Source organism: Convolutriloba macropyga, chromosome 15 (assembly GCF_964194025.1).
Source record: "Convolutriloba macropyga chromosome 15, txConMacr16.3, whole genome shotgun sequence".
NCBI classification, from domain to species: domain Eukaryota; kingdom Metazoa; phylum Xenacoelomorpha; order Acoela; family Convolutidae; genus Convolutriloba; species Convolutriloba macropyga.
This window is the reverse complement of record NC_134482.1, coordinates 38,123,382-38,150,924: the sequence shown is the minus strand read 5'-3', so window position 1 is coordinate 38,150,924 and position 27,543 is coordinate 38,123,382. Positions and strand designations below refer to the sequence as shown.

The 27,543-nt window shown below is 34.8% G+C and overlaps 1 protein-coding gene across 1 annotated transcript in view; it reads left to right on the top strand.

Annotated features, from left to right (window-relative positions):
* LOC142353939 (ras-related protein Rab-18-B-like) overlaps positions 1-27,543 on the top strand; it is a 476,381-nt gene that overhangs the window by 428,729 nt on the left and 20,109 nt on the right. The window contains exons 2-4 of the mRNA XM_075406171.1: positions 26,099-26,231; positions 26,298-26,415; positions 26,566-26,638. Of these exons, the coding sequence (XP_075262286.1) occupies positions 26,158-26,231; positions 26,298-26,415; positions 26,566-26,638 (265 nt within the window). The 5' untranslated portion in view covers positions 26,099-26,157. The remainder of the gene's footprint in view (positions 1-26,098; positions 26,232-26,297; positions 26,416-26,565; positions 26,639-27,543) is intronic.

Sequence of the window (27,543 nt, the reverse complement as noted above, 5' to 3'; positions counted from 1 at the left end):
TCTATCACTTCTCTCTCTCTCTCTCTCTCTCTCTCTCTCTCTCTTTCTCGAATGGTCTTCAAACAGAACAGAAGTTTGTGATCCGAAAAGAGACTGAAAATCTAAGTGCGCATCTATAAATTGATTTGCATGTCATTTTTGCTTTTCTTTGTTCCATCCAATTCTTTCTCAACATCAGTTAATGGAACGGGGTGTTTTGATTTGGACTGTTTTCAACTTAATGGGACCTAAGAGGAATCAGGAAAGAGATTTTATGTTTTTTCGTAAAATGCGATAAACTTAAAATGATGATTTGAACAATACCACGATCGCAATGAAGCTTCTTTTGCGTCATAACTCAAACTATCATTCCAAAAATCCAAAAACCATTCCCAGAAAACCTATACTACTTTCTTACTAAAGATTTGAAAAAAAAATTATTATTAACGAAAAAACAAATTATCGCTCAAAAAATATTGAACACAAATCAAGGAGTAGTTCACTGCATGTCGTAGAGATGCAGTTGTAATTGACAGACTAAAATTGTTCTGTTTAAATATTTTTCATTGAACCAACTTCAATTATAGAGAACAGTCCTTAATGTGATATGAAATTGCGAAGCAATATTCGAAATGAAAATCAAAACAAAATTCTTAATCAAGAAATTGAAACATCACTCTTTTAGATTCGAGTTTGGTAGAATTCAATTAAATTGACACTTGACACCAACAAAGCCACCAATATAATCGTAAAAATCATCACTTAAAGGTTTGAGCTCTAATGCGCAATTCCAAAACTTGAGAATTGCGCAATTCCTAATGCGCAATTTCAAAGTTGGGTGTCAACTGTCATTTGAATTCATTTCCGAAGAAATAGCTATTTATAGGGCTCGCAATTTTTGGTTTATTTCCTAAAATATCCAAAGCGACAGTTTTTACTCATATTTGATTGAGTTCTCATATTTTAGGTCCCAGACTTTCCCGGTACACATTTTAATGCCTAAAATTTTTTCAGATTCTTTGCCCTGAAATAAGTGTCGCTTTTTGTTTAACAGTTGAAATTTACATCTGTCTCATCTCGTCTGCACTTCTAAATCCTGCAAAAAAGAAGCCGAGAAAAATGCTCACCATTCACGATCTTACAAGGTTTCGTTAAAATTTGCTCGTCATGCAAGATCTGGCGAGACGGTCATGATGCAAGATGTTGCAAGATATCGCTTATCCTTCTTAAAATTTGCTATCATGTAAGATTCTTACAAGTCCGCAACTTTTTTCGGTCGAACTCAGACCTCATTTTTATTACAGGCGCAGTATCTTCTTTTTCCAGGAGAAGAAAAGTAGTGTTTTGTTGATAAGATACGTTAAAAACGAAAATGAACCAAAAATATTTCATCAGTCACCTAAACATAAAACACGCACGTGCAAGTTTTACAATGCCGAAAGTCGCGAGTGCCAGAAGTTGAAATGCCAGAGATTCCTAAATACTTAGCCAGAAGTTGAAATTTTTAAAAATTGACTCCAAAAATCTAAAAAGCGTTCTTTATTTAAAACTAATTGTACAATTATTAAATACAGCTCCAGTAAATAAAAACGTATTTGGTATGTCAATTTGAGACATAAACTCATGAAAATAATTGTCCTTCATTGTTTTGATTGTGTTATCGACACGTTCGTTGATATATATTTGAATAATCATTGCAATGTTGTATAGAGTGCTTGGGTGATATTCCTCCCCTTTAACTGTTTGATTTTCTTTAAAAAGTTTCTTTTCTGTTTCTTTTGCTATTGCTTGTTGGTGCATATAATTCTTTCCCCAAGCAGGATTTTGATTTTCAATTTTTCATTTTGTAATGTTAATTGTGCTGTTTCTGGTTTACATAAGGATTATAGTACTGATAGATGGGTGTTTGTGTGTGTGTGGGGGGGGGGACAGTGCGCTTGCAAAAACGAAAAAAAATCTTGGGGATGCAGAAACGGGAAAAAATCCTTTGAATGAATCGACAAAAGTATCAGTCGGCTATGTCAAAACTCCTCGCAAAAGTAATGTCCATAGATGTCCAAAATAATTCTGGGTCTTCTCTTTTTGAATCTACCTTGAATCAGTGGAACTTGAATCCATCGTTTCCACAGATTCTCCAACCATCCAATCTTGTCACGTGTTCTTTTTGCAAGAATGGAATCATCATCGGTCATTCTTTTTCAGGGACAATTGGCTCTTTCTTATATCAAACAGAAAAATCAAAGAACAACAAAATTGAGAAATTGTTTTCTTCTTATATTGTTTTGGAAAAAAAGAACCATTTGTCTGCGAAAGTTATTCTCCCTTTCATCAATTGGAAGAAAACTCCTATTTTGATTGTTTAATCGGTTAAAATCACTTCGGTAAAGCTTCCGACTGAACTTGGACAGTGCATGTTTTAAAGTGGTTACGTGACTCTGCAGAAGTCACTTTGAAATTCTGACATTATATCTCGAACGGCTTCGCGGTTCTCGGTAAACGCCAGAAGTTCTCAGTGATTTCAAGCAGAGTCACGTAACCATTACATAAATTATTAGTTTTCTGTTAAAAAATACCCCGGATACTGAGAACTCGGCAAAAAATTGAATGTTGTATAGCTTTTATTCGGGGTCTCAGCAATTACCCTTTTCTTTCAATTGTATTTAGTTGGTGCTACAAACGGCTTACGTTTTTCCTCATTTCGCAATTTTTAGATTGCAGAGCTCCATAGGCTATATTTTTTTTTAATTATTTCATTTCTTTGCTCTGAAATTTTAAAATTAATGCGGTATGGATATGAATGTTGTAGCTCAACTATCTGGTGAAGAAAGGTTGCATCTAGGTAAAGTTAACTATACAGGAAAAACTGGTGAAATTCCAGCTCAAAAAAAAAGTCTCCTCAAAGTACTCAAAAACTAAAGAAAACACCCTTGCCAACAATTACAATGAAATAAAAACTTCTACCTAGGACCTTTGATATGAACATCCAATTGGAGACAAAATAAAGCGAGCATTTTTTCTCTATTTAATCGTTGGCATTTGTTTTCACCATTTTTTAAACAAAATTGCTGGAATTTTTATCTGAATGAGTTTTTCTAAGTTACAGATTCATTTTCTGTGGTTTCTTTACAGGCATTAACGAGAAATGCTGTTTGACCGCTCTCTTAGTGTACATATTTCAATACTCAAAATTTTTGGAAAAAAGGTAATTAAAAAGTAACAAACTGAAGTTAAAAAGTAGCAAATAAAGTCAAAGAAGATCAGCTTAAAACGTTTCATATCGTAACGAAAAGTATTTAAACTCGTTCTCTTTTCTCGTTCCTAGAAATTAATTGAACGAAAAAGATTTCTTTAAGTTGAATTAGAATTCACAGAGCGCTTTCATGATGATTTGATTTGAGTGAAGATGCTTTCCTTAAAAAATAAATCAGAAAGACTTCTCGTATTTTGAATTTCTATTTCGTCAATTTAACCCTCAGTGATTTTTTTCTATCGATAATGTCACTCGTGAGGTCACACCAAACGAAGGAGTGCGTCTGCTTCAAAATAATAGAAAAATTGAAACTGATCGTCGGTTTTTCACTGAATTAATTAGATAAAACTTTTTCCCTAGAGATTTTAGTCTTTTCTTAAATATTAAAAACAACTTTTGCTTCACTGAAAATTTTTCAGTTAGTAAGCGGCCTGAATACAGATTCGAAAAAAACGTAAACAAAAACAAAAATTTTTAACGACAAAAAATTGGGAACATTCCTCAACACCCTTTTCATTTTACATCTGGAAAAATTAAAAATCGACTAGAGAGGCTTGTTTTGTATCTTATTAAGAGTTTTGTATGTATTGATATTTTACAGAAATTCCGATTTAAAGAGCCGACTTGTTTTATTAAAAATACACCTGTTGGTTTATAGTAACAAAATCCGAAAAAGTTTTTTTTCAAAAAAAATTGTTTGAGCGGAGTTGAATCTTTGTTTTCTTGAATGTCGACAATTGTTCATCGCTATAGCCAAAATAGCATGAAATTAAAATCAGTGCCAAAAACGAGGGTAACTTTCCGTTGTCATTGTATTAATCCGTTTTCATGACAAGTAAGGGCCAAATACATTGTTCGTCCGAAGTAGAGAAAATATTCGTTGTCTTTGCTAATGTAAACAACTCTATTCATCCTTTACTTTCACCATACACATTAGCAAGTTTTACAGAACTCAAGTAAAGCTGGGAAAAAGGTATTAATGTTGTTGGAACTTGAAGGGTGACAGAAAGCGCGTCAGGGGGGGTACACTTTTCGATTGGGCCCTCCACCTCCCCAGCCAATTTTGATTTGCCCCCCCCCCCCCCCGCACTCATATACATATATTTACACAACAACCACCGCTACCACCACCCCCAAACCCCTAGTTTCTAAGCTCACAAACTATTATTTTTGAGGCCATTTCAACGACCAGTGAAAAAGGAAAGTTTTTTGGCTCTTTAATAGTTTGTTCTACACCAGAACCGGGAATTTTATGGCATGAAAAAGTTTTAACCAGTTATTTGTTTGATAGAATCTTGTTTGAATAATAAAAGATAACCTTTCATATCCATTAGTAAAACGGCGAGTAACGAAATAAGTGCATTATAAAAAAGTTTATTGGGGAATCTTTTTGAGCAAATTTGTAAAAATGCAGATATCAAGTTGATAAAGTTCAAGTTGAAATAACCTATGGTTTTTATTCATTTTGACACTATATGCTTACGTGTAAAAAATAGCGGCCAGATATACAAAAAATTGAGAAAAAAAAGTCACGTTCTTAACTGGACTTGTTTATGAGGCCGCTGTAATGTAAACAATATTATTCTTCCTTTATTTTGACCATACACGTACATCAATGTACTCAACGAATCCACCAAAAATTGGGAAAAAGTAATAATGCAGCTGAAAAAATTTCACACAACAAAGTAATCAACGCTAGTTAGAATATACGCTAAACTCCTAATCCTAATAAACCAATGCTCTTTCGTTTTTTTTTTTCAGTTGAAGAGGAAAAGAAAAAAATGTGGAAAAATTGCTGCAAAGCTTTGCACAATGATGACGATATTATTTTCTGATGATACGCAATGAAGATTCGAATAATGAGTTTCATTTCAATTGGTTTTCGAATATGAATAAAATTACGTAAGAATAACACGGTTACAATCAAAACAAAAATTAAATGAGAATTTAATCAACTCCTGTTAATTTTTCTTTTTTTTTGTAATGAAAAACTGGCCCAATTTGGAAAGGTAAGAATGCTGATAAAATGAATTAGAAAGTTTCAAAATTAGCGCTAATAAATGAATGATAACGTGAACTAACAAGCGAACAAACAACTAAAATTTTTTGAAATAAGCGGCCATTTTGAAACTGACACTTAAAGATTGTTCGAAAAGAAAACACTTTACCATATGGGGTGTTTATTGTTTGTTTTTCAGTGGAAATTTGCCCTGATTAGAGCAACAAACGCGGGTGGAAAACAAACAAATCAACAAAAACTATCGACATAACCTCGGTCAACAAGCAACGAGGGAATAATGCACAAAAGTACGCATCAGGCATATAATTATCAAGCTCAGCCACCTAAGATTGCTTCTTTTTTTCAGTTCATTTATCAAAAGATTATCAATTCTTTTGAACTTTCACCCTAAAGTGTCTTCCCTCACCCACCCTCTCTCCTCAAAAAAGAAGACACGGAAAAATATGAATGCATATTATACATAGACAAATACACAATTTACATATGAACATAAAAAATTGGTTTCAAAATAATGCCCGCTCACTAAGAAATAATTGAATTTAGCTGGCACAGTCAATAAGTTTTTGGTAAATTTTTGAGGTTAATAGGCATGCAAATTCTCTTAGGAAAAACGTGCCAGACGTACGATCGATAAATAATGGAAGATAAGGTCTGGCTTTTTTCCATGCCTCTGGATAGCTTTTGTTCAATTTTTTTACTTATCGGAATAGACAGCAGTCATTTGAATGACGTGTAAAGTTTACAACATTTCAGAGTACAATGTGGGGTGTTACGTATTGCAGGGCTAAAATTTTTCAGACATAAAAGCAATAAAAGAGGGAAAGAAGATTTCACATCAGCTTAAATATTTCTTAAACTGAATTGTTAGCAAACTTCACAAAAGTGACTGATTCAAATTGCCTTTCAATAAAACTCGATTAAAAGCACAGGTGGCTCTCTAAATTGAAGGGCAGATGTCTGGTAATCTCAGATCGGTTTGGTTTAAAATATAAACAAACCAAAATAAAAGAAAATAACGGTCGATTATTTCTACCCACTAAAGCTCATCTAACTACAGTTAGTGCTGTTCAACTCATTTTTTTAAAATAGAACTTAAAAAGATCGGACCCCCCGCACAAGATAAGCAGCCTGTTTGCCATTGGATAATTGTTGCTAGTAGACCTCCATTCCGCAATGAGCAATCGGTTTTCTATCGGTTATATGTCTGAAGCAGAAATACATTAGACATTAATGTCGTCTCCTGAATTTCTGCTAAGCTCAACAATGAGGGGACTCTGTCGCCCAGAAAATTGATCAAAAAATAGAACGAAGTCTTTTGGATTGGTGAAGAGAGCGCTGATTTGTTACTCAACGCTATATCCCATCGTCTGCTCTTGTACGCTGTTGCAATTAAATTAACTCGAAAATAATTAACTCACAATGAGGCCCGTAATCTCAATTCTTATGATATGGATAACAAAGGTAAGAAAATTACATGCTCATCAAAGGAAGGAAAAACTCAAGATATTTTGTAACAGTAATTAAAGTAATATTAACAATATCCGTGATTCACTTCACAAATGAACTAAATCGAAAACGTTCACATTATCCTAACTGTTCGCGCAATTACAAACTTTCGAAGTTCAGTCTCAGTAAACTCTCGAAGTTTCTCGTTCCCCTCTCTGCTTTTTCACACTGCTTCTAGAGATAACTCATAATAAACCAACTGCTCTCTCCCTCTCTCTCTCTCTCTCTCTCTCTCTCTCTCGCTTGTGCGAAGGTCTCTCCTGGGTCTAAAATTCTCCAACATCACTCTGTTTGTTACCTCAATTTATACTCAACGAGCACGCTCTTATCGTAAGCAAAAAAAAAGATTTTCTCTTAAGTAAACATTGCATTTGACATTCGAAATCTTTCAGATTCCGTAGGAGGGCTTTGTTGGATATGCAAATAAATTATTGTCAAATTACGCTTTGTAATTTAACTGCCACCAACCATTATCTAACTTTCACCTTATCTTAAGTAAAGGACATTTGGACTCTTATGTAAACAATCCCAATCCGCCTAATGTACACACATCTTTGCACATTTCATTTCCTTTACTGTTTGTTTGGTTAACGAAGAACTTTGCTACGAAAAACTCATATCGTTCCATTTCCGCTCACGAAGAAAACTAGCAGTAATTAATCTCTGTAAAAACAATGAGCGACTTGGTTATCTAAGTTCAACGCTAACTTTAGTAGTATTTGTAACTCCCAATTCTCAAACCATTTCATGCAGGTCTCTGTAATTCAACATGTCGGAAAAATCTAATTTACTGAAATCCTTAAATTTGATCTCTAGAAACAATTAGGGTTCAATTATCAAGGTTGGGGCGTCAAGGTGAAAAAAAACTATTGTCGAGGAAAAACCAACCACAGGTGCTTTTACTGGCCATTTATTTTAGCCTAAATCTTAATAGGGCACGAGCAGTGCACGCACACATGTCTCGTGGGTTTTCCACAGGGAATTAAAATTCAAAAGCCTATATCTCATGTTCTAGGGTTCAAAATTGCTTTGGTTAAAATTTTTTTGGAAACCATAGGGTGCTAATTAGATTAATACCGAAATTTGTTGTCGTAGCATTATTCCTTGCGGGTCTTTTGCGTTTTGAATTTTTAAGGGAGTCGTGGGTTTCAAATTGACCAAAAATTGAACAAAGTGGATTCTTTTGTCACTAACTGTCCCAGTTTATCTCTTTTTCAACCATTTCGAACTATTCGGCTGCTCAAAAATGCCAACTTCTGGTTTTTGGCAGTCGGTTCGTCCCAAAGCAACTTTATCATTTTATCTCTTAAAATTAACTTTCTTCGCTTCAAATTGAAAAATCTTTTTCCTGTTCAAAGTATCTAATTCACTTCAAAATTTATGTTTGCCCTCTAGTGGGGTTGGTTTTTGGCCTGATGCACACGTGCCGATTTGCTAAGTGACCGAATATGCTTTTGTTCAGTAGTTTTTTTTAACTTATAGCACTCAACTCACCTCCCTGGCGACGTCGCAACGCTACACTTTTTTGAAAGAACGTTTATTTCAAAGAACTAACTTAACTTGTCTTATTTTCACGCTGTATCAGTTTATGTCAATTTCCTGCGTTCCTCTCTCCTAGAAAATTATTCTCCCGAATAATTGCAAGCCGTTCTCTTATGACCTGATTAATGTACTCCTAAAATAGTTTCAAAAATTTTTAACCTGTAAGTGAACAACATAGATTTAAAAATTTTTAACCTATAAGTGAACAACATAGATTCAGCTCCCGATTAACATTAACTAACTGCATCTTTGTTTGACTAGTAAAAACACTGAAAAAGTACTTCTATAGTATATGAAATCAGAACCAGCTTAACAGCTAAAAAATGACTTTTGGTCGAATTCTATTGCCTCTAACATACATCCCCTCCTCGATCGCAAAATCAATAAAGTAAGAAAACAGATCTATCAAAACTACACACAATTCTCAAAGTTATCCTTTTTTAAGAAAAAAATTCCCTGCGGCTGCAGTGCTTGATCAGTTTGTCTTGAATTAAGCCAAAAAATCGTACTTCAATTTTTCAAGCTTTCGTAAGTGACAACTCTTCTTAACATTGTCACACTCTGCTTGGCTTCAGCAATTTTAACAGAAAAAACCAATGCAATAACTTGGGGGGGGGGGGTGATAAAATCTATTTTTGAAATGTTTCTATTGCGATAAAACTACTGATGATTTTGCTACTTACAGATATATATTTTTTCAATATCATTGTTTAAATGAGTCATTAATTATCACTTTTTTATAGTAAAGAGGTAAATTTTGCAAAAAAACTTGATTTTGTACTGATCGAAAATTAAATCGTGTTTTCTACTTTCCAACCGTTGTAAATTGTTAGCGGCACATCGTTCGTGAATCCATCCGACAGTTTGTTGAAACGAGAAAGCGTTTTATATTCTGAGCTTCTCGATCGAAACAGTTTAAAATGACATAGTTCAGTCAGCGTTTAAAATGGCAACTTTCATATTGATCTTTGACTTCTTTATCACTCCAGGGCTCTAAATACTTAACTTTCCAATTATAGAAAAATATTATCTCACGAAGTTCATCTTTGGAAAATCAGTTTTTCCAGAAGAAGGCCTCTCTCTCATTTCTAGAAGTAGGCATTTCGGAGGAAATGCTATTTCACTTAATCTCTCAACACAGAAAGATTCGTCAATAAACCACTACTTTGAAAGAGCTCTAGTTTATAGAGAGAAGCTTTTAACGGACGCCATAATTCAGAGACGTGCAGTAATACAGAAAAAACAGCAACTGTACGCTCGTGTTCTCGTGGCCTTCGGGGAACTTTTCGGAAGAATTCTTCAGAGAGCCTTATTGATTTTAAACAGGATATGACTACTCAATACAAACTGGCACTACTGTTAACGCCAAGATCACTTGTAACATCTGAAGCAATGATGGAATTGTTTCCGCAGGAAAATATAGCGTCAGCGACAGATCTTCTAGTGACTAATAAATTTATTTGAAATCACTGAAAAACATGCCATTTTAACAGCTTCATTTTGGCAATTTTTAAGAGTTGATTCAAGAATATTCTTGATTTCTAAGTTATTACAATTCGAATAATTTGGATAGCATTGGATCGTTTTTTAAAATTTGAATACGCATTTTCATGCTTTTTGGTATCAAATTGACGATAAGCAATAAACGCTGGTTTTTTAGTACCAACTAGTAAATTTATCGTTTCTGTGCTACCTTTTAATTAACAACATGAGAAATGCAGACTCAGAACAATTTAAATCTTGTATCAGTTAACCAAGACTGATTTGGTTCTGCTATGGATCCATTGAAAAAACATAATTGATCTAAGCAGTCATCATTTGAATGACATGTAAAGTTTACAAAATTTCAGCGTAAAATGTGTGGTGTTACGTATTGCAGGGGTAAAAATTTTTAGACACGATAGCATCAAATGAGTGAAAGAAGATTTCACAACAACTTAAATTATTCTTAAACTGAATTGTTAGCAAACTTCACAAAAGTGACTGATTCAAATTGTCTTCTAATAAAAGTCGATTAAAAGCACAGGTGATTCGCTAAATTAAAGGGCAGATGTCTGTAAATCTCCGATCGGTTTGGTTCAAAATATAATTAAACCAAAACAAAAGAAAATAACTGTCGATTATACTCACTAAAGCTCATCTAACTACTAATAGTACTGATCAATTCACTTTTTTAAATTGAGACTTTAAAAAGATCACACAGCCCCCCTCCCCCGTACAAGATAAACAGTCTGTTTGTTATTGGTTAAATATCGGTAGTAGCCCCCATTCCACAATGAGCAAGCGGTTTTCTATCGGTTATATGTCTGTAGCAGTAATAGATTAGACATTACGCCAAAATATCATACTTCAAACGCTAATTGTGATTTTTTTCTATTGCGAGATAACTTTTGATGATTTTGCTACTTTGTGAATTTTTTGCATTCTCATTATATTAATAAGTAATCAATTATCATTTTTTCATAATAAAGAGTTAAATTTTACAGAAAACTTGATTTTGTCCTTATCGAACATTATCGTGTTTTCTACTTTTCAACCGTTGTAATTTATCGTTTCTGTGCTACCTTTTAATTAACAACAGGCGAAATGCAAATTCATAATAATATAAATCTTGTATCATTTAATCAAGACTGATTTGGTTCTTTTATGGTTCCATTGAAAAACCAAAACTGATCTAAGCAGTCATCTTTCTCTAATTTCTTTGCTCTCTGTGTCATCTCATTTGATCTGGAAATTCTAATTGGTATTCCGATAAAAACTTCTTTGTCTTCCTTGCTACCTGGTTGCTAATGTACTAATCTAACTTAAAACGATCAATTTCAACGTGCCTCTAACTAATTTTCGTGCTGCAGTATCTGAAAATTTTTCTCCAAGACAGAAATTTTCAAAAAAAAAATACTTTTACATTTAAGCAAATATGTTTCTGTTAATTCTGTCAAAAAGGATTGAATCAACCATATTAATGTGCATATAATTCCATAAGTGAAGTTGTTGACGTTTAATTTTCAAGGATGCTATCTTCTTTAGGTTTAGCATATTAGAAAATGAAACATTACTGGAGTTACCAAAATACTCATTCATAACGTGAGAAATAGCTGATCGAAAAACCAGAGATCTCTTAGCAGTTCCGAGCGTTCAACTTGCGCCGGCTCTGAAGCCATTAAGACTTCTGCAAAAACTTTTTGTCAATTTTATCATTAACTAATTCAAAACTTTTGAAAACGCAATTCGGCTGGGTCAAGAAATGCTCCACTTCAATCACGGGGATTTATCAAATATTGCATTTGGTTTGAAAAAAAGAGTCTTTGTCAGAAATGTCAGATATCAGTTTGCATAAACGCTAAAAGCAATTGCTTTGTCTTGCCTAGGAATATGTCAATAGTTGCAATTTTTGATTTCTTAGAAACTGTAGTTTGTATAGTTTGTGTTCAAGATTTATATTAAAAAATAATTCTTCACAATCGATTTGATAACTGATTTGATAAGGCAGATTTCGCCCTGGCAGGCTTTTCCAATATTTTAAGTCGTCCAAAATCACCAGTTGACAATTATAGTCTCCAACTTTGATGTTTATTTGCTGCAAATGGAGGGGGTATAGGTTATTGGCTTGGGCTGCTCCAATAAGAAGGATTTGACCTTTCCTAATAAAGCTATCAACAATGCCTGGAAGATTTTGCTCCGGATTCTGGTGTTGATTTCTGCTGTACACCGTCTTTGAAATGGCAGACCAATGATAGGCTTCCTTTAGTCTTATGGCACTCCTTGAAGTGGATTTTTCGGAAAAAATCACACAAGGTGCCAGCCACTGAAACACTCCTCCCAATGGCAGTTTTCCGAATCCAATGGTATAATTCCTGTCAGTCAAATCACGAAGGGTTAACGCATAATCAATGATTTTCTTCAAATATTAAAACCAAATTCAAGTTCTCCGAATCCAAAGGTGTAATTCCTGTCAGTTAAATCACAATTGGTTAACGCATAGTCAATGATATTCTTCAAATATTAAAACCCAATTCAAGTTTCTTAAGAAACCAAATTGTAATCATAATAAATATTATTTGAGTCGGAATCTGATCATAGGTCTTCAGGGTCTGGATCTCAATCTTTGACAATTGTGAACGAGGAGCTTGACCTGAGTGAAGACTATAGAATTTTTTAACAATTAACTCTCAAAATTGATTAAAATTCTACTTAAAGCGCATCTTTTATGGCGAGGTTTTTTGGTTCGGTTTTTTGCTCAATCGGTCAAAATCCATGAAAAGAGGGCTCGTGGATATGAAGTAACTCTGGTCTTTAGTAAAACTTCTTTTGGCAGTGAAATTCCGATTGAAGTGCTCATCTGTGTAAAACTTTGTTTTTTTTTTGTAAGTTAAATAATAGTAGTAGTAACAGAATTTAACTCTAATGAAGGATCAAATTAAAAATGTGTACTAAAATAAAGAAAAACTATTATTGAACATGGCAGAACTTTAAAAGGTTCGGAGAGTATAATTATTTCAACAACACCATAAGCTGTTGCTTCAGCTCCACCTTAAACATTTTACGTTCTTCAGAAAATAGAGTTTTGTAAACCGTTGCAAGAATTTTCCAGGCGTCACGGCTTGCACAAACAAAATGGACTCGCCCAAATTGCAAGAGGTTTTCGACATTTTTAGCTGTTGTTTTGTCGAAGAAAGTCATCAACTTCCAGATCTCAACTGAAACAAGTACTAATGGAAAACAAATCCACCACTTATCAGTTTTTCCAGAAGAAAGCTTCTCTCTCATTTCTAGAAGTAGGCTTTTCGGAAGAAATGCTGTTTCACTTAATCTCTCAACACAGGAAGATTCGCCAATAAACCACTTAGTTGCTCTACTTTGAAAGAGCTCTAATTTATAGAGAGAAGCTTTTAACGGATGCCATAATTCAGAGGCGTGCAGTAATACAGATAAAACAACAAATGTACGCTCTTGTTGTCGTGGCATTCGGGGAACTTTTTGGAAGAATTCTTCAGAGAGGTACAAGACTAAAATATGCCTTATTGATTTTATACAGGATATGACTATTCATTACAAACTGGCACTATTGTTAACGCCAAGATCACTCGTAACATCTGAAGCAATGATGGAATTATTTCCGCAGGAAAATAGAGCGTCAGCGACAGATCTTCTAGTGACTAGTAAATTTATTTGGATTCATTAAAAAACATGCCATTTTAACAGCTTCATTTTGGCAAATTTTAAGAGTTGATTCGAGATTATTCTTGATTTCTAATTTATTAAAATTCAAATTTGGATAGCATTGGAGCGTTTTTTTTAAAATCTGAATACGCATTTTCATGGTTTTTGGTATCAAATTGACGATAAGCAAAAGACGCTGGTTTTTTTAGTACCAACTAGTAAATTTATCGTTTTTGTGCTACCTTTTAATTAACAACAGGAGAAATGCAAATTCATAATAATATAAATGTTGCATCAATTAATCAAGACTTATTTGATTCTGCTATGGTTCCATTGAAAAACATAATTGATCTAAGCAGTAATCTTTTTCTAATTTCTGTGCTCTCTGTGTCATCTGATTTGATCTGGAAATTCTAATTAGTAATCCGATAAAAACTTCTTTGTCTTCCTGGTTGCTAATGTACTAATCTAACTTAAAACAATCAATTTCAACGTTCCTCTAAATAATTTTTGTGCTGCAGTATCTGAAAATTTTTATCCGAGACAGAAATTTTAAAAAAAAATACTTTTACATTTAATGTAATATGTTTCTGTTAATTCTGTCAAAACGATTGAATCAACCATTTTAATGTGCATATACTTCCATAAGTGAAGTTGTTGACGTTTAATTTTCAAGGATGCTATCTTCTTTAGGTTTAGCATATTGGTAATTGATGAAACATTAAGATCAAACTGGATTTACCAAAAAATTCACTCATAACTTGAGAAATAGCTGATCGAAAATTCAGAGATCTCTCAGCAGTTCCAAGCGTTCAACTTGTGCCGGCCCGGGTCGACGAATTCGTCGAAATTTATGTAAGAAATGCGCTGACAACCGCTGAAAAAAAATATTTTTCAGCGTATTAATCTTATATATTTATCCGCTTAATGTGCTGAATTTTCAGCACCTTTCTTACATAATTTCAGCACTTTTCAGCAAATTAAGCGGATAATTATGTAAGATTAATCCGCTGAAAAATATTTTTTTTTCAGCGACTGTCAGCGCATTTCTTACAGAATTTCAGCACTTTAACTGCTGAAAAATATAATACTTCAGCGGCTTTCTGCGCATTTCTTACAAAAATTTCAGTACTTATCTTACTCAATATCAGCACTTATCTTATGCATTTTCAACGGTTTCTTTGCACAAGTTGAAACTTTTTGAGTTGTTTTGGCTTCTGATATGATGAAAGTGTGAGGCTTTTCAGTTGGTCTTTTTTTTCAAAACAAATGAATTTTGTTTTAAAAACCACGCAGATTTTTTTTTATTGTTTCGTTGCTCTTCAGAAGTGCAAAAGGTGAAGGAGCCCACATGCTGATTGCATTATAAGCATTATTGAGCAAAAAAATTGCACTTAAAATTATGTAAGAAAGGCGCTGAAAGGTGCTGAAATATTTTTTTTCAGCGGATTCATCATGTGCTGAAAATATGTAAGAAAGGTGCTTAATCATACGCTGACTTTATGTAAGAAATGCGTTGAAAGGTGCTGAAATATTTTTTTTTCAGCGGATTCACCAAGTGCTGAAAATATGTAAGAAAGGTGCTTAATCATATGCTGACTTTATGTAAGAAATGCGCTGAAAGGTCCTGAAATATTTTTTTTCAGCGGATTCACCAAGTGCTTAAAATATGTAAGAAAGGTGCTTAATCATATGCTGATTTTATGTAAGAAATGCGCTGAAAGGTGCTGAAATATTTTTTTTCAGCGGATTCACCACCAAATTCTTATATTTCAGCGCATTCAGCACAAATCTTACATAATTTCAGCGCATTCAGCGGATTTCGTACAAAAATGTCCGCTTACAGCTGCTGACCCCTCGACCCGGGGGCTATGAGGCCTCTAAGGATTGTGCAATTTTTTTTCTAAATTCTATCATTAACTAACTCATAACATTTGAAGAAGCGCCTTGGTTGGGTCAGGAAAGGCTCCGTTGCAACCACAGGGATTTATCAATTATTTCATTTGATTTGTAAAAAAATTGTCCGGGTCAGAAAGATGCTTTTGTTTTTCCTAAAAGTTTCTCCATTTTCGCAAACTTTGACTTCATAAAACATGTTTTTTTAATAGTTTGCATTCAAATATTATATAAAAAGTAATTCATCACAGCCATTGCTAACGGATTTGATAAGGCAAGTTTCGCCCTGGCAGACTTTTCCCTCTTTAAGTCGTGCTAAACCACCGGTTAACAACTATAGCCTCTGACTTATCGCCTCTGACTTATAGCCTGTGTTTGCTGTAAATGGAGGGGGTTTATTGGTTTGGACAGCTTCAAAAAAGACTTCACGTTTTTGAAAAACCTACCACAACGCTGGATGATTCGCGGGCCGAGTTGTCAACGCTAAAAAACGCAAAATTATTTAAGATTATCGTTGAGTTCGTTGAATTTAAGTAAGATCTACGCTAAAATGAACGCTAAATATGTAAGATCTACGCTAAAATTCAACGCTAAATATGTAAGATTGGCGTTGAATGCGTTGAATTTATGTAAGATCTACGCTAAAGTCAACGCTAAATACGTAAGATCTACGCGAAAATTCAACGCAAAATATGTAAGATTGGCGTTGATAACGTTGATATTATCTAAGATCTACACTAAAAATTCAACGCTATATATGTAAGATCTACGCCAAAATTCAGCGCACAATATGTAAGATTGGCGTTGAATGCGTTGAATTTATGTAAGATCTACGCTAAAGTCAACGCTAAATACGTAAGATCTACGCAAAAATTCAACGCGAAATATTTAAGATTGGCGTTGAATTCGTTGAATTTAAGTAAGATCTACGCTAAAATGAACGCTAAATATGTAAGATCTACGCTAAAATTCAACGCTAAATATTTAAGATTGGCGTTGAATGCGTTGAATTTATGTAAGATCTACGCTAAATTCAACGCTAAAAATGTAAGATCTACGCTAAAATTCAACGCTAAGTATGTAAAATCTACGCCAAAATTCAACGCAAAAGTATGTAAGATTGGCGTTGAATGCGTTCAATTTATGTAGGATCTACGCTCCAGCGTAGATCTTACATAAATTCAACGCATTCAACGCCAATCTTACATACTTTTGCATTGAGTTTTGGCGTAGACCTTACATATTTAGCGTTGATTTTTAGCGTAGATCTTACATATTTAGCGTTGAATTTAGCGTAGATCTTACATAAATTCAACGCATTCAACGACAATCTTATATATTTTGCGTGGAAATTTTGCGGAGATCTTACATATTTAGCGTTGAATTTTTGCGTAGATCTTACATAAATTCAATGCAATTCAACGCCAGTCTTGCCTATTTTGCGTTGAATTTTGGCGTAGATCTTACACATTTAGCGTTGAATTTAGCGTAGATCATACATAAATTCACCGCATTCAACGACGATCTTACATATTTTGCCTTAAATTTTAGCGTAGATCTTACCTATTTAGCGTTGAATTTTAGCGTAGATCTCACATATTTTGCATTGAATTTAGCGTAGATGTTACATAACTTCAACGCAATCAACGCCAATCTTGCATAATTTGCGTTGAATTTTTGGCGTAGATTTTACATATTTAGCGATGATTTTTAGCGTAGATCTTACGAAAGTTTCAACGCAATCAACGACAATCATACATATTTTGCGTCAAATTTTCGCGTAGATCTTACATATTTAGCGTTGAAATTAGCGTAGATCTTACATAAATTCAACGCATTCAACGCCACTCTTACATATTGTGCGCTGAATTTTGGCGTAGATCTTACATATATAGCGTTGAATTTTTAGTGTAGATCTTAGATAATATCGACGTATTCAACGCCAATCTTACATATTTCGCATTCAATTTTCGCGTAGATCTTACGTATTTAGCGTTGAATTAGGGTAGATCTTACATAAATTCAACGCATTCAACGCCAATCTTACATATTGCGCGCTGAGTTTTGGCGTAGACCTTACATATATTGCGTCGAATTTTTAGTGTAGATCTTAGATAATATCAACGTATTCAACGCCAATTTTACATATTTCGCGTTGAATTTTCGCGTAGATCTTACGTATTTAGCGTTGACTTTAGCGTAGATCTTACATAAATTCAACGCATTCAACGCCAATCTTACATATTTTGCACTGAATTTTGGCGTAGATCTTTCATATATATAGCGTTGAATTTTTAGTGTAGATCTTACATAAATTCAACGCATGCAACGCCAATCTTACATATTTTGCGTTGAATTTTTGCGTAGATCTTACGTATTTAGCGTTGACTTTATCGTAGATCTTACATAAATTCAACGCATTCAACGCCAATCTTACATATTTTGCACTGAATTTTGGCGTAGATCTTTCATATATATAGCGTTGAGTTTTTAGTGTAGATCTTACATAAATTCAACGCATGCAACGCCAATCTTACATATTTTGCGTTGAATTTTCGCGTAGATCTTACGTATTTAGCGTTGACTTTAGCGTAGATCTTACATAAATTCAACGCATTCAACGCCAATCTTACATATTTTGCACTGAATTTTGGCGTAGATCTTTCATATATATAGCGTTGAATTTTTAGTGTAGATCTTACATAAATTCAACGCATGCAACGCCAATCTTACATATTTCGCGTTGAAATTTCGCGTAGATCTTACGTATTTAGCGTTGACTTTAGCGTAGATCTTACATAAATTCAACGCATTTAACGCCAATCTTACTTATTTTGCGTTGAATTTTGGCGTAGATCTTACAGATTTGGCGTTGATTTTTTTCCATTCCATTTCAGACCAATTTACTATTTCGAAAGTTTTTCAAGTTACTCTTTTCAAAAATTCATTTTTTTTTCACTGTTTCGACCCCTATACTTCAAAGGTGAGAAAAGCTAAGTCAGCAAAAAACCACTTTTTAGTGCTCTTTTATAGTGCAAAATCCACTTCAGACCATTTTTCGAATTCAAAACTTTTCCAAGTTTTTTTATTCGAAAAATCAACTTTTTTCACTGTTTCCACCCCTATACTGCAAAGGGGAGAAAAACGAAGTCACCAAAAAACCACTTTTTAGTGCTCTTTTATAGTGCAAAATCCACTTCAGACCATTTTACGAATTCAAAACTTTTCCATGTTTTTTGTTCAAAAATTCAATTTTTTCACTGTTTCGACCCCTATACTTCACAGGTGAGAAAAGCGAAGTCAGCAAAAAACCACTTTTTATTGCTCTTTTATAGTGCAAAATCCATTTCAGACCATTTTACGAATTCAAAATTTTCCAAGTTTTATATTCGAAAAATCAATTTTTTTCACTGTTTCGAACCCTATACTGCAAAAGTGAGAAACAAGAAGTCAGAAAAAAAATCATTTTTTAGTGCTCGTTTATAGTGCAAAATCCAATTCAGACAATTTTACGATTTCAAATTCTTCAAGTTTTTTTTCAAAAATTTAATTTTTTTACTGTTTTGACCCCCTAAATTGTACAGGTGAGAAAAGTGAAGTCAGCAAAAAATCAGTTTTCGTGCTCTTTTATAATGCAAAATCCATTTCAGAACGTTTTACCATTTAAAAACTTTTCCCAGTTTAATTTTCGAAAAATATTTTTTTAACTGTTTCGACACCTATATTGCACAAGTGAGAAAAATGAAGTCAGAAAAAAATAAGTTTTGAGTGCTCTCTTACTATGCAAAAACCATCTCAGACCATTTTAGGAATTCAAATGTTTTTCAAAACTTGAAAAGAATTAAAATTTTTCCCAGTACGCCTCACATGGTAAATGCGTTGAATACGTTGAATTTATGTAAGATCTCGGCTAAATGCAACACAAAACGTGCGAAATCTACGCCAAATTCTGCGCCAAATATATAAGATCAATGCTCATTTAAACAAAAAAATTGTAAGATTTACGCTAAATTCAACGATATTTATGCAAGTTCTACGCTAAATTCAACGCAAAATATGTAAGATCTACGCTAAATTCAACGCAAAATATGTAAGATCTACGCTTTATAAGGATTGCGGCTCTTAAGGAAACCAAGGTACTGTGGCACAATGGTAGAAGAGGCGACAGACAAGCAGGAGGTCAGTAATTAGAGGAACACACGCAATTGGAGGTTAATAGTTTAAGTTAACGCTTTGATTTTTCGTAAGATCAACGCTGAATTCAACGCAAAAATATGTAAGATCTACGCTAAATTCAACGCTAATTATGTAAGATTTACGCTAAGTTCTACGCTAAATATGTAAGATCTACGCTAAATTCAACGCTAAATATGTAAGAGCAGCGGCAACTAGCGTTGACAAGTTGAAAAACTCATCGCTATTTCTTACATAATTTTGCGTTGAATGCGTTGAATTTGTGTCTTTAAAATCAACGCATTCAACGCAAAATTATGTAAGAAAATTGCGGTGAACATTCCAACTTGTCAACGCTAGTTGCCGCTGATCTTACAAAATTTTGGCCAAATTCCTCGGCCCGGGTTATGCTATAGTTTCTGATGCAGAAATCTGCTGTATCTACTCTTTGTGATTGAAGACCAATGATAGAGAAATCCAAAAAAAGCTTCCCTTAAAAAGTTTCCAGTCTTATGGCACTCCTTGCAGTGGATTATCCAGCAAACTCTCACCCGGGCCAAAGTGTCAACGCTAAAAACGCAAAATTATGTAATATCGGCGTTGAGTGCGTTAAATTGATGTAAGATCCACGCTTGGCTGTAGATCTTACATTAATCTCTAAGCATTGGACCACAATCTTACAAAATTTGCTTTGAAAAGCGTCCCAGGATGAGGTGCGCGACCCAAACTGGCCCTGATCTGACCGACTTGGGTCGCGCATGGTCTAAACAGCAGCAGCTGCGCATAGTTTGGCAGCACTATCTACAGTCTGGATATACTGATGAGGGCCCGTTGATATACTGAGAGTCTGAACGGTCTGATCAAGGCACTTCCTGTTCTCTGGATAGTCTGAACAGAGCTCTCTCCAAAGTCTGTGATGTCTGATCAGAAATCCATTCGGAGTCTGGAAAGTCTGATCAGGACAAAGAGGTCCAACTCAAAACGGTCAGTCTCCTGAAAAGACGAACAGTTAGTTAACCCCCGAGGGGAATGTTTTTGAAGAACACTTCTCAATGACACGTGATGAACAGCAAAGACTACGATAGAGATTAAGTTGTGTAAACTGTCGTTGAGCTGAAAATTTTTCTTTCTTTAGAACTGATATTTTTTTTACTGAAGAACCCAAAAACCAAATCCATAAAATGACGTCTATTTCTCCGAAAATAATAAATTACACCAATGATTACTGTTGTTTTAGCACACAAGAGTTTCATTATGGGTATCTAGGTGCGCGACCGAAGTGGATCTGGAACTTCCCGTTCGCGACTAAAATCCGTCTGGCGCCCCCAGTGCGCTACTCGAGTTGGTCTGGCACCCCCAGTGCGCGAATCACGTCAGCCTAGCATCCCCAGTGCGCGACTCAAATATGTCTGATCAGAACCGATATTGGTCTGGACGGTCTGATCAGAGCTAGCGTGGGTCGCACAACTCATCCTGGGATAGATTTTCCATATTATTCGTTGAATTTAACGTAGATATTACATACTTTGCTTTGAATTTATCGCAGACCTTACATATATTGCGCTAAATTTAGCGTTGATCGTTCAAATTTTGCGTTGAATATAGTATTGATTTTGTATAAAGTCAATGCATAGAACTCTGAGTATGGGACTTGAAACACTGGCCCAAAGCTTCCTTTTCGCCTCTCCTACCACTGTTCCACAAAAGCTTACTTTTCCTAGGAACTGCACTCTTTACTCATCGGACTGCAACGCATTCAACGCCAATCTTACAAAATTTGTGTTGTATTAAGAGCAGGTCTTACAAATAATTGCGTTGAATTTAGCGTAGATCTAACTTATTTTTCGTTGAATTTAGCGTAGAGCTTTCAAAATTTCAAAGCAATCACCTCAAATCTTACATATTTTGAGTTGAATTCTGCGTAGATCTTACATAGTTTTTATTGGATTTAGCGCAGAACTTACATGATTTTGCGTTAAATTTGGTGTTGATCTTACTTATTTTGCGTTGAATTTCGCGTAGATCTTACATAATTTGGCTTTGAATTAAGAGAGTTGACTTTACATAATTTTGCTTTTTGTGGGAGAGGGTGTAAGTTGGGGGCATGTGGAGGGTACGTGTTTGGGGTTACCCGGGGGTGGGGGTATGTTGGGGGGATTGCGTTGGTGGGGTAAATGGGGGGTACGTCTGGTGTTTGAGGGTACGTGGGGGTGGTATGCTTTGGGTGGGGTACGTCGGTCTTGGGGGGGGGGGAGGGGCTAACGTGTGGGGGGAGTTACGTGAGTGGGAATGGTTGGATAGCGTAATGAGGTAGGCAGGCACAATTTTAAAAATATCAGAAACTGGTTGCGTGCGAGAAAAACTGGAAGGAATTGAAAGAGAACAATATTGGAACAAAAAATAAACAAAAATTAAATAAGATCTAAACTGAATTTATCGCAAACCTATGTAAGGTCAACACTAAAATCTACGCGAAAGTATGTAAAATATACGCTGAGAAACGCCAAAATTATATGAAACTTAACAGTCCGATTTGTAAAGCGTGTGGTTCCTAGAATAGTAAGGTTCTGTAGAACAGTGGTAGAAGAGGCGATAATTAGGCATAAGGTCAGTTGTTCAAGTCCCATACTCAGAGTTCTGTGCCTTGATTTTTATGTAAAATGAATGCTAAATTCAACGCAAAATTAGTAAGATCAACGCTAAATTCATTGCAAAATCTCTAAGATCTACGCTACATTCACTGCAAATAATATAAGATCTACGCTATTTTCAATGCAAAATATGTACTAGCTACGCTAAATTCAACGCAAATTTTGTAAGATTTACGCTAAATTCAACGCAAAATATGTAAGAACTACGCTGAAATCAACCCAAAATATGTAAGATCTGCGCTAATTTTCAACGCCTTCAACTAAACTTGCGTTGATTTTTCCGACTAATCAACGTTAGTTATCAAAGTCGTAAATTTCCTTGACCCGAGCAGGTAATTAAACCCATTACACTAAATGCTGGACTCTGAGACCCTTTTTTAATGAGAGTTTTCGGAGTACAAAGGTGTAATTACTGTCACTCAACTCGCTGATGGTTAACGCCGTATAGTAAAAATTTAAAAAAATTTATAAGTTTTTTAACTAAGCATAGTAAGGGGATTGAGTTTGAAATCGCATACTCTATGGAAACAAGTTGATATGAGATTGGTAATAAAAATCTGATTGAAAAATATCCTTGTTTTCGTTATAATTGAAATGACTGCTTGAACGTAACCATTTTATGCTTCCTCCTTCATTTTTTTTTCATTTAAAAAACCTGATTCTTACAACAAAACTGATATTTTGTAACTTTTACGTAGACTAAATTGCAATTTATTAGAGTTTTTTTTCAGGAAAGGCTAGACAAGCCGCTAAGGTCATCTAATGAAAAGACTCTAGTGGTTCTAGATAATATCATTTTGCCGGGATTCGTCAAAAACTAGCTCGCTTTTGATCCAAAGCATCCAATAAGGGAGAAGTTTAAACTGCATTTCTTGGCGGACATAGGCAATTTAATAAGGAATCTGCGTGAGAACAATGTTCCAGGTGAAAAAATGTTTGAAATTGAAGCGGCAGCAAAATTGTACTCAAAAAACATCAGAGAAACACCTTTAGATAAAGCATTAGCAAAAGTGTTAAAATATTTGCTCGACAACGGCCTGATTGCTGTCCCTTTTGAAAAAGGTGTTGGTTTTTGTGTCATTAAAAAGAAGACGTACGCAGAAAAACCGGAAAAAGTACGAGGTTGCGAAGAGTTCAGAAAAACTGAAAACAGTTGCAAAAACATCGTAAGGAAAAAGGAAAAAAACTAAACAAAGAACTTTTGGATATGAGGGAAAAAATAATGTTTAAATTTTACCAAGCCTTAAGGTCCATCGGAGCACAACCGGCAAGGTTGTATGGATTAGCTAGGGTACACAAAAAACCCCTGAGACCTGTTCTCTCTATCTCGGGAAGTTGTTACCATAACCTTAACAAGTTTCTTACACGCTTTTTCCAAAACACTGGAAGAGCAAACATAGAAACTAACACCAATGACGCGCGAAAGACTCTGAAGCTAATGAAACTTGAAAAAGATTAACAAATTCTATCAGTAGATGTAGAAGTTCATACACCAACTTTCCCGTAAAGGAAGCCATTAACATTGCCCGGAGAACAACAATGCAAGGTCTGCAAAATGAAACCAACGAACAATTGAGCACCTGTCGCACCTTGTAAGAGCACGTTCCATGGGTGTTGAGTATGAGATTTGCAATAGATGGTTCGAAACAAAATGTAAGCTAATCAGTAACACAGAATATGATAGCATGGAAAACCATTTCGGGTTGTGCTCATTCTGCCGTAAAAATGATAAGACTGACATTAATCTTTCGTCGGAAAAAAAAATTTTTTTCCAACACATGTCGACGATTTTGTGAGAACAGTTAGAGGTAATAAAAAAGAGCTGTTAGATGCGTTCAAAAACCTCCATCCAAATCTTCAATTTACATTAGAAACAACGGATCACAAAAACATTTTGCCATTTCTGGACCTGTTGTTTATTGTGCAACCGGAGGGTACAAATCTTCAAATGGTATCAAAAATCTTCAGATACTGGAACATTTCTGAGCTACCGTAGCTGTGTACCACTTCAACATAAGAAACACATAATACAGGGAACAATACACCACCTGTTCCGAGACACTAGCATTTGGGGAGCGTTCCGTGAAGCTTTGACAAACAATGGAAAAAAGATTGGATTATAATCAATGTCCTAGGCATTGGGCAGGGAAAATTGTCAAGGATACAACTAACCAGCTCCAAATGAAAGAACAAAGAAAAACAAAAAACTCCGTCGTAATCGTAAAAAAACAGAATAATACTGAGAAACAACAATGTATTACAGTACTGAGGCATAGTTTCTAATGAATTTTTAAAGAAGATGAACAAATTGCATCATGTACAGAATTTTGTACCGCTCGGAATTTTAAGAAGTGTATACCCAGCCTTAAGTCTAGCTTTGATAACAACCTCAAATCCATCGGGGTTTGTGAACTCCATCTTGATTTTAATGGATGCAAATCCCTCTATGTACGTCAAAGTTGTCAAAATATAACCACAGATGTTGCGGAGCATGCCAACGCGGACTCACGGACGGGAAGACATTCGCTTGAGTGCATTGTTGATAAAAACAGCTTTCCAGTTGAAGAAAGTAGACCAGAATGGCTACCAATTTAAGTTAATGACACTAGAGGCACTTTATATAAGAACACTGAAACCAGCCATCAAAACGCGCGACGAATACCGAACACGAGCATTGACATTGAAAGCTTAGTTTGGAGAAGAAATACCAACTTGAAAGAAAGACACCATAGAAAACGAAATTTCAACTTTACAATTGAACAAAACGAAGTAAGGTTAAGGTAATTCTTGTAAGGTTTATTATTAACGAACATTTTGATATGCATCTGTTTCATCAAATGGTAAATTTATATATATATACTCAGATGTAAAACTTTGTTGATACGACTGTAGATATATGAAAGTTCGTTTTTACTCTCCTTGCTTGAGTGGATTTTAATGATTTTCATTTTTTTTTCTGGCTTTTTATTTTAGCATTTTGTATTCTTTGTAACCTGACGTTGAACTCAGAGTTCGAAAACGTTCGTGAGAAAGTTTTTAATTGACGATCTTTTTTCAAATCTTGATTTGTTTTCAGTTCGAATTGATCTCTTTGCAGGTGGTGCAAACTTCTGAGTACATTTCTGCAGAACAGTACCCAAGTAATCCACAATAAGAATCAAACCAAAGTAATCCGCCAAAGTACCCACAATAAGAGTTTGAAAATGAAATTACCAGGTCCTTGAAGTGCGCAGGTCTTTTAAGTGAACTTGTACGAGAATGCATTGATAACATAATCAATTTTTGAACTGCTGCAAAGTTTTTCGTATGAACAAGTTTTTCGTTTTTTAGTTCACTAATCTCTTTTTGCAAATCCTTTCCTATGCCAGCTACGCTTTCTTGAAAATTACTCTGTAAACTTTCAATTTGGCTGTCTTCATGACCTGTGACGTTTACTCTACTAGCCACGCAGGCCCATAAACCACCATCTATCTTGGGCAACTCCATTAAATTTTCATGGGACTATTGTTTACATGCAACGTGAAACGAGAAGCTGTTAATGCAGTAATTTTTGCAGTTTAAATTGCAGGAGTTTTGACGCGTAGTCACTTATTTTGCCACCTTTCTGTTCCCCATTTGACTTGTGAATGAAAAACTTGCGTTGGAGAATGCTTTGAGACAAGTGTTTTCACATGTAAACCGCCCCAGAAAACTTGTGGGGTGACAGACTGAACTGCTTTATCGGGCAAACCACCCCAAGAAGCTTACTGGGGTAAAAAGTATTTAACTGCTATGAAGTATTTAAAAAGTATCACGCGGCTTATAATTTTTTTTCAAACCTATTCAAATTCAAAATGAAACGTCTGCTGAGAAATGCGATCGAATTCATTAACCGTTCACTTTTGGGGATGAGACAGTTAGTTGCTGATGAGTAAATTTAAGAGTGTAATGTGTGTTGTCGCTGCAAAGTAGAGAGACTGAATATTCTTTCCGATACCTCTATGGAATCGTCAGACACTCCCATCACCACTTTGAAGCTTTTAATAATTGGTGATAGTGGTGTTGGAAAATCAAGGTTGGAGATGTTGGATCTTGAGAATTGACAGAAATATACTTGATTTGGCAACCATTTTTGTTTTAGTTTGCTACTCCGATTTACAGATGATAACTTCGACCCTGACCATGCAGCAACCATAGGAGTTGATTTTAAGGTCACAAATTTGACTGTGAATGGAAACTCAACAAAACTCGCAATTTGGGTAACAGTTTTTGGGTTTTTTCCCATTATAGCCCCCATACACAGTAAGTATACCATAATGGGGGGCTACAATGGGAAAGACCTCAGTTTTTAAATAATCCAGTCTGCTTCTGATGGTCAGCAATAAGTAATTTTTGAAATGCTGTTTTAGGATACCGCCGGTCAAGAGCGTTTCCGCACTCTAACCCCCAGCTATTACAGAGGCGCTCAAGGATGTATCTTAGGTACAGTTCTTTTTCCACACAATTCTTTTGTTCGACTTTTAATGATATTTAAGCTCAGCCAACTGTCATCCAAAAAGTTTTAGCGATACTTTTAAGTGAATGAAAACAGTCATTTCTCTTAACGTTGTTCAAAGTTGTTTTTGCTATTCGTTCAAGTTGCTGAAGGAGAATATAAGTTAAAAGTTTGACCAAGTTCATAAGATAAAGCAAGTCTTTGTTCTCTCTATATTTCATGAAATCTCAAAATTATGTCAGAAAAAAATCTGTCTAATAGCCGCAAAGTGATGGCTCGGGCTTTTATCGGCCTTCTTCTGAGAAGTACTGAAATACTATTTGTTGAAACGACGTTTTCACCTGAAAGTGAGAGTCACTGCCCTGTGAACTGATTTTTTTTTCTTGAAGCGAGAGAATTTATTTGATCGTGTGCTGCTTTCAGTGGATGACTTTTTCTCTTTGAAAAGTGTTTTTGAGAGAATGGCTCATAGATGAGTTTTTAGACGTTTTTCCATGCGGCCCATTATTTAAATTTTAATTTTGTTTTTTTTTTTGTAGAAATAAGTTTTGATCGGTGCTGTAATAATGTGTAGCCTTCTGAAATTGATACCAAAATGTACTTGAGAGCCTAACAATGCACTTGAAGTGCAAAATGGGAATATTTTAAAATCAATTTTTAGTTAGATTTCGGCTTTTTCATCAATTTCTTCATTTATGGATCTTGAGATTTTTCTACCAAATCAGTATAGATGGCAAAGTACCTTTGATAAGACATGAACTGAATGCCTCTTTTTTAGCTTGAGGTTTTTGTTTTACATTTTTCTACTTTAAGGCAGGTGGGTGGATATCTAAATTTTTTGAGCCTCGAAGTTAATAATTAGAAGTCCTTGTTTTTCTACTTCATTTTTTTA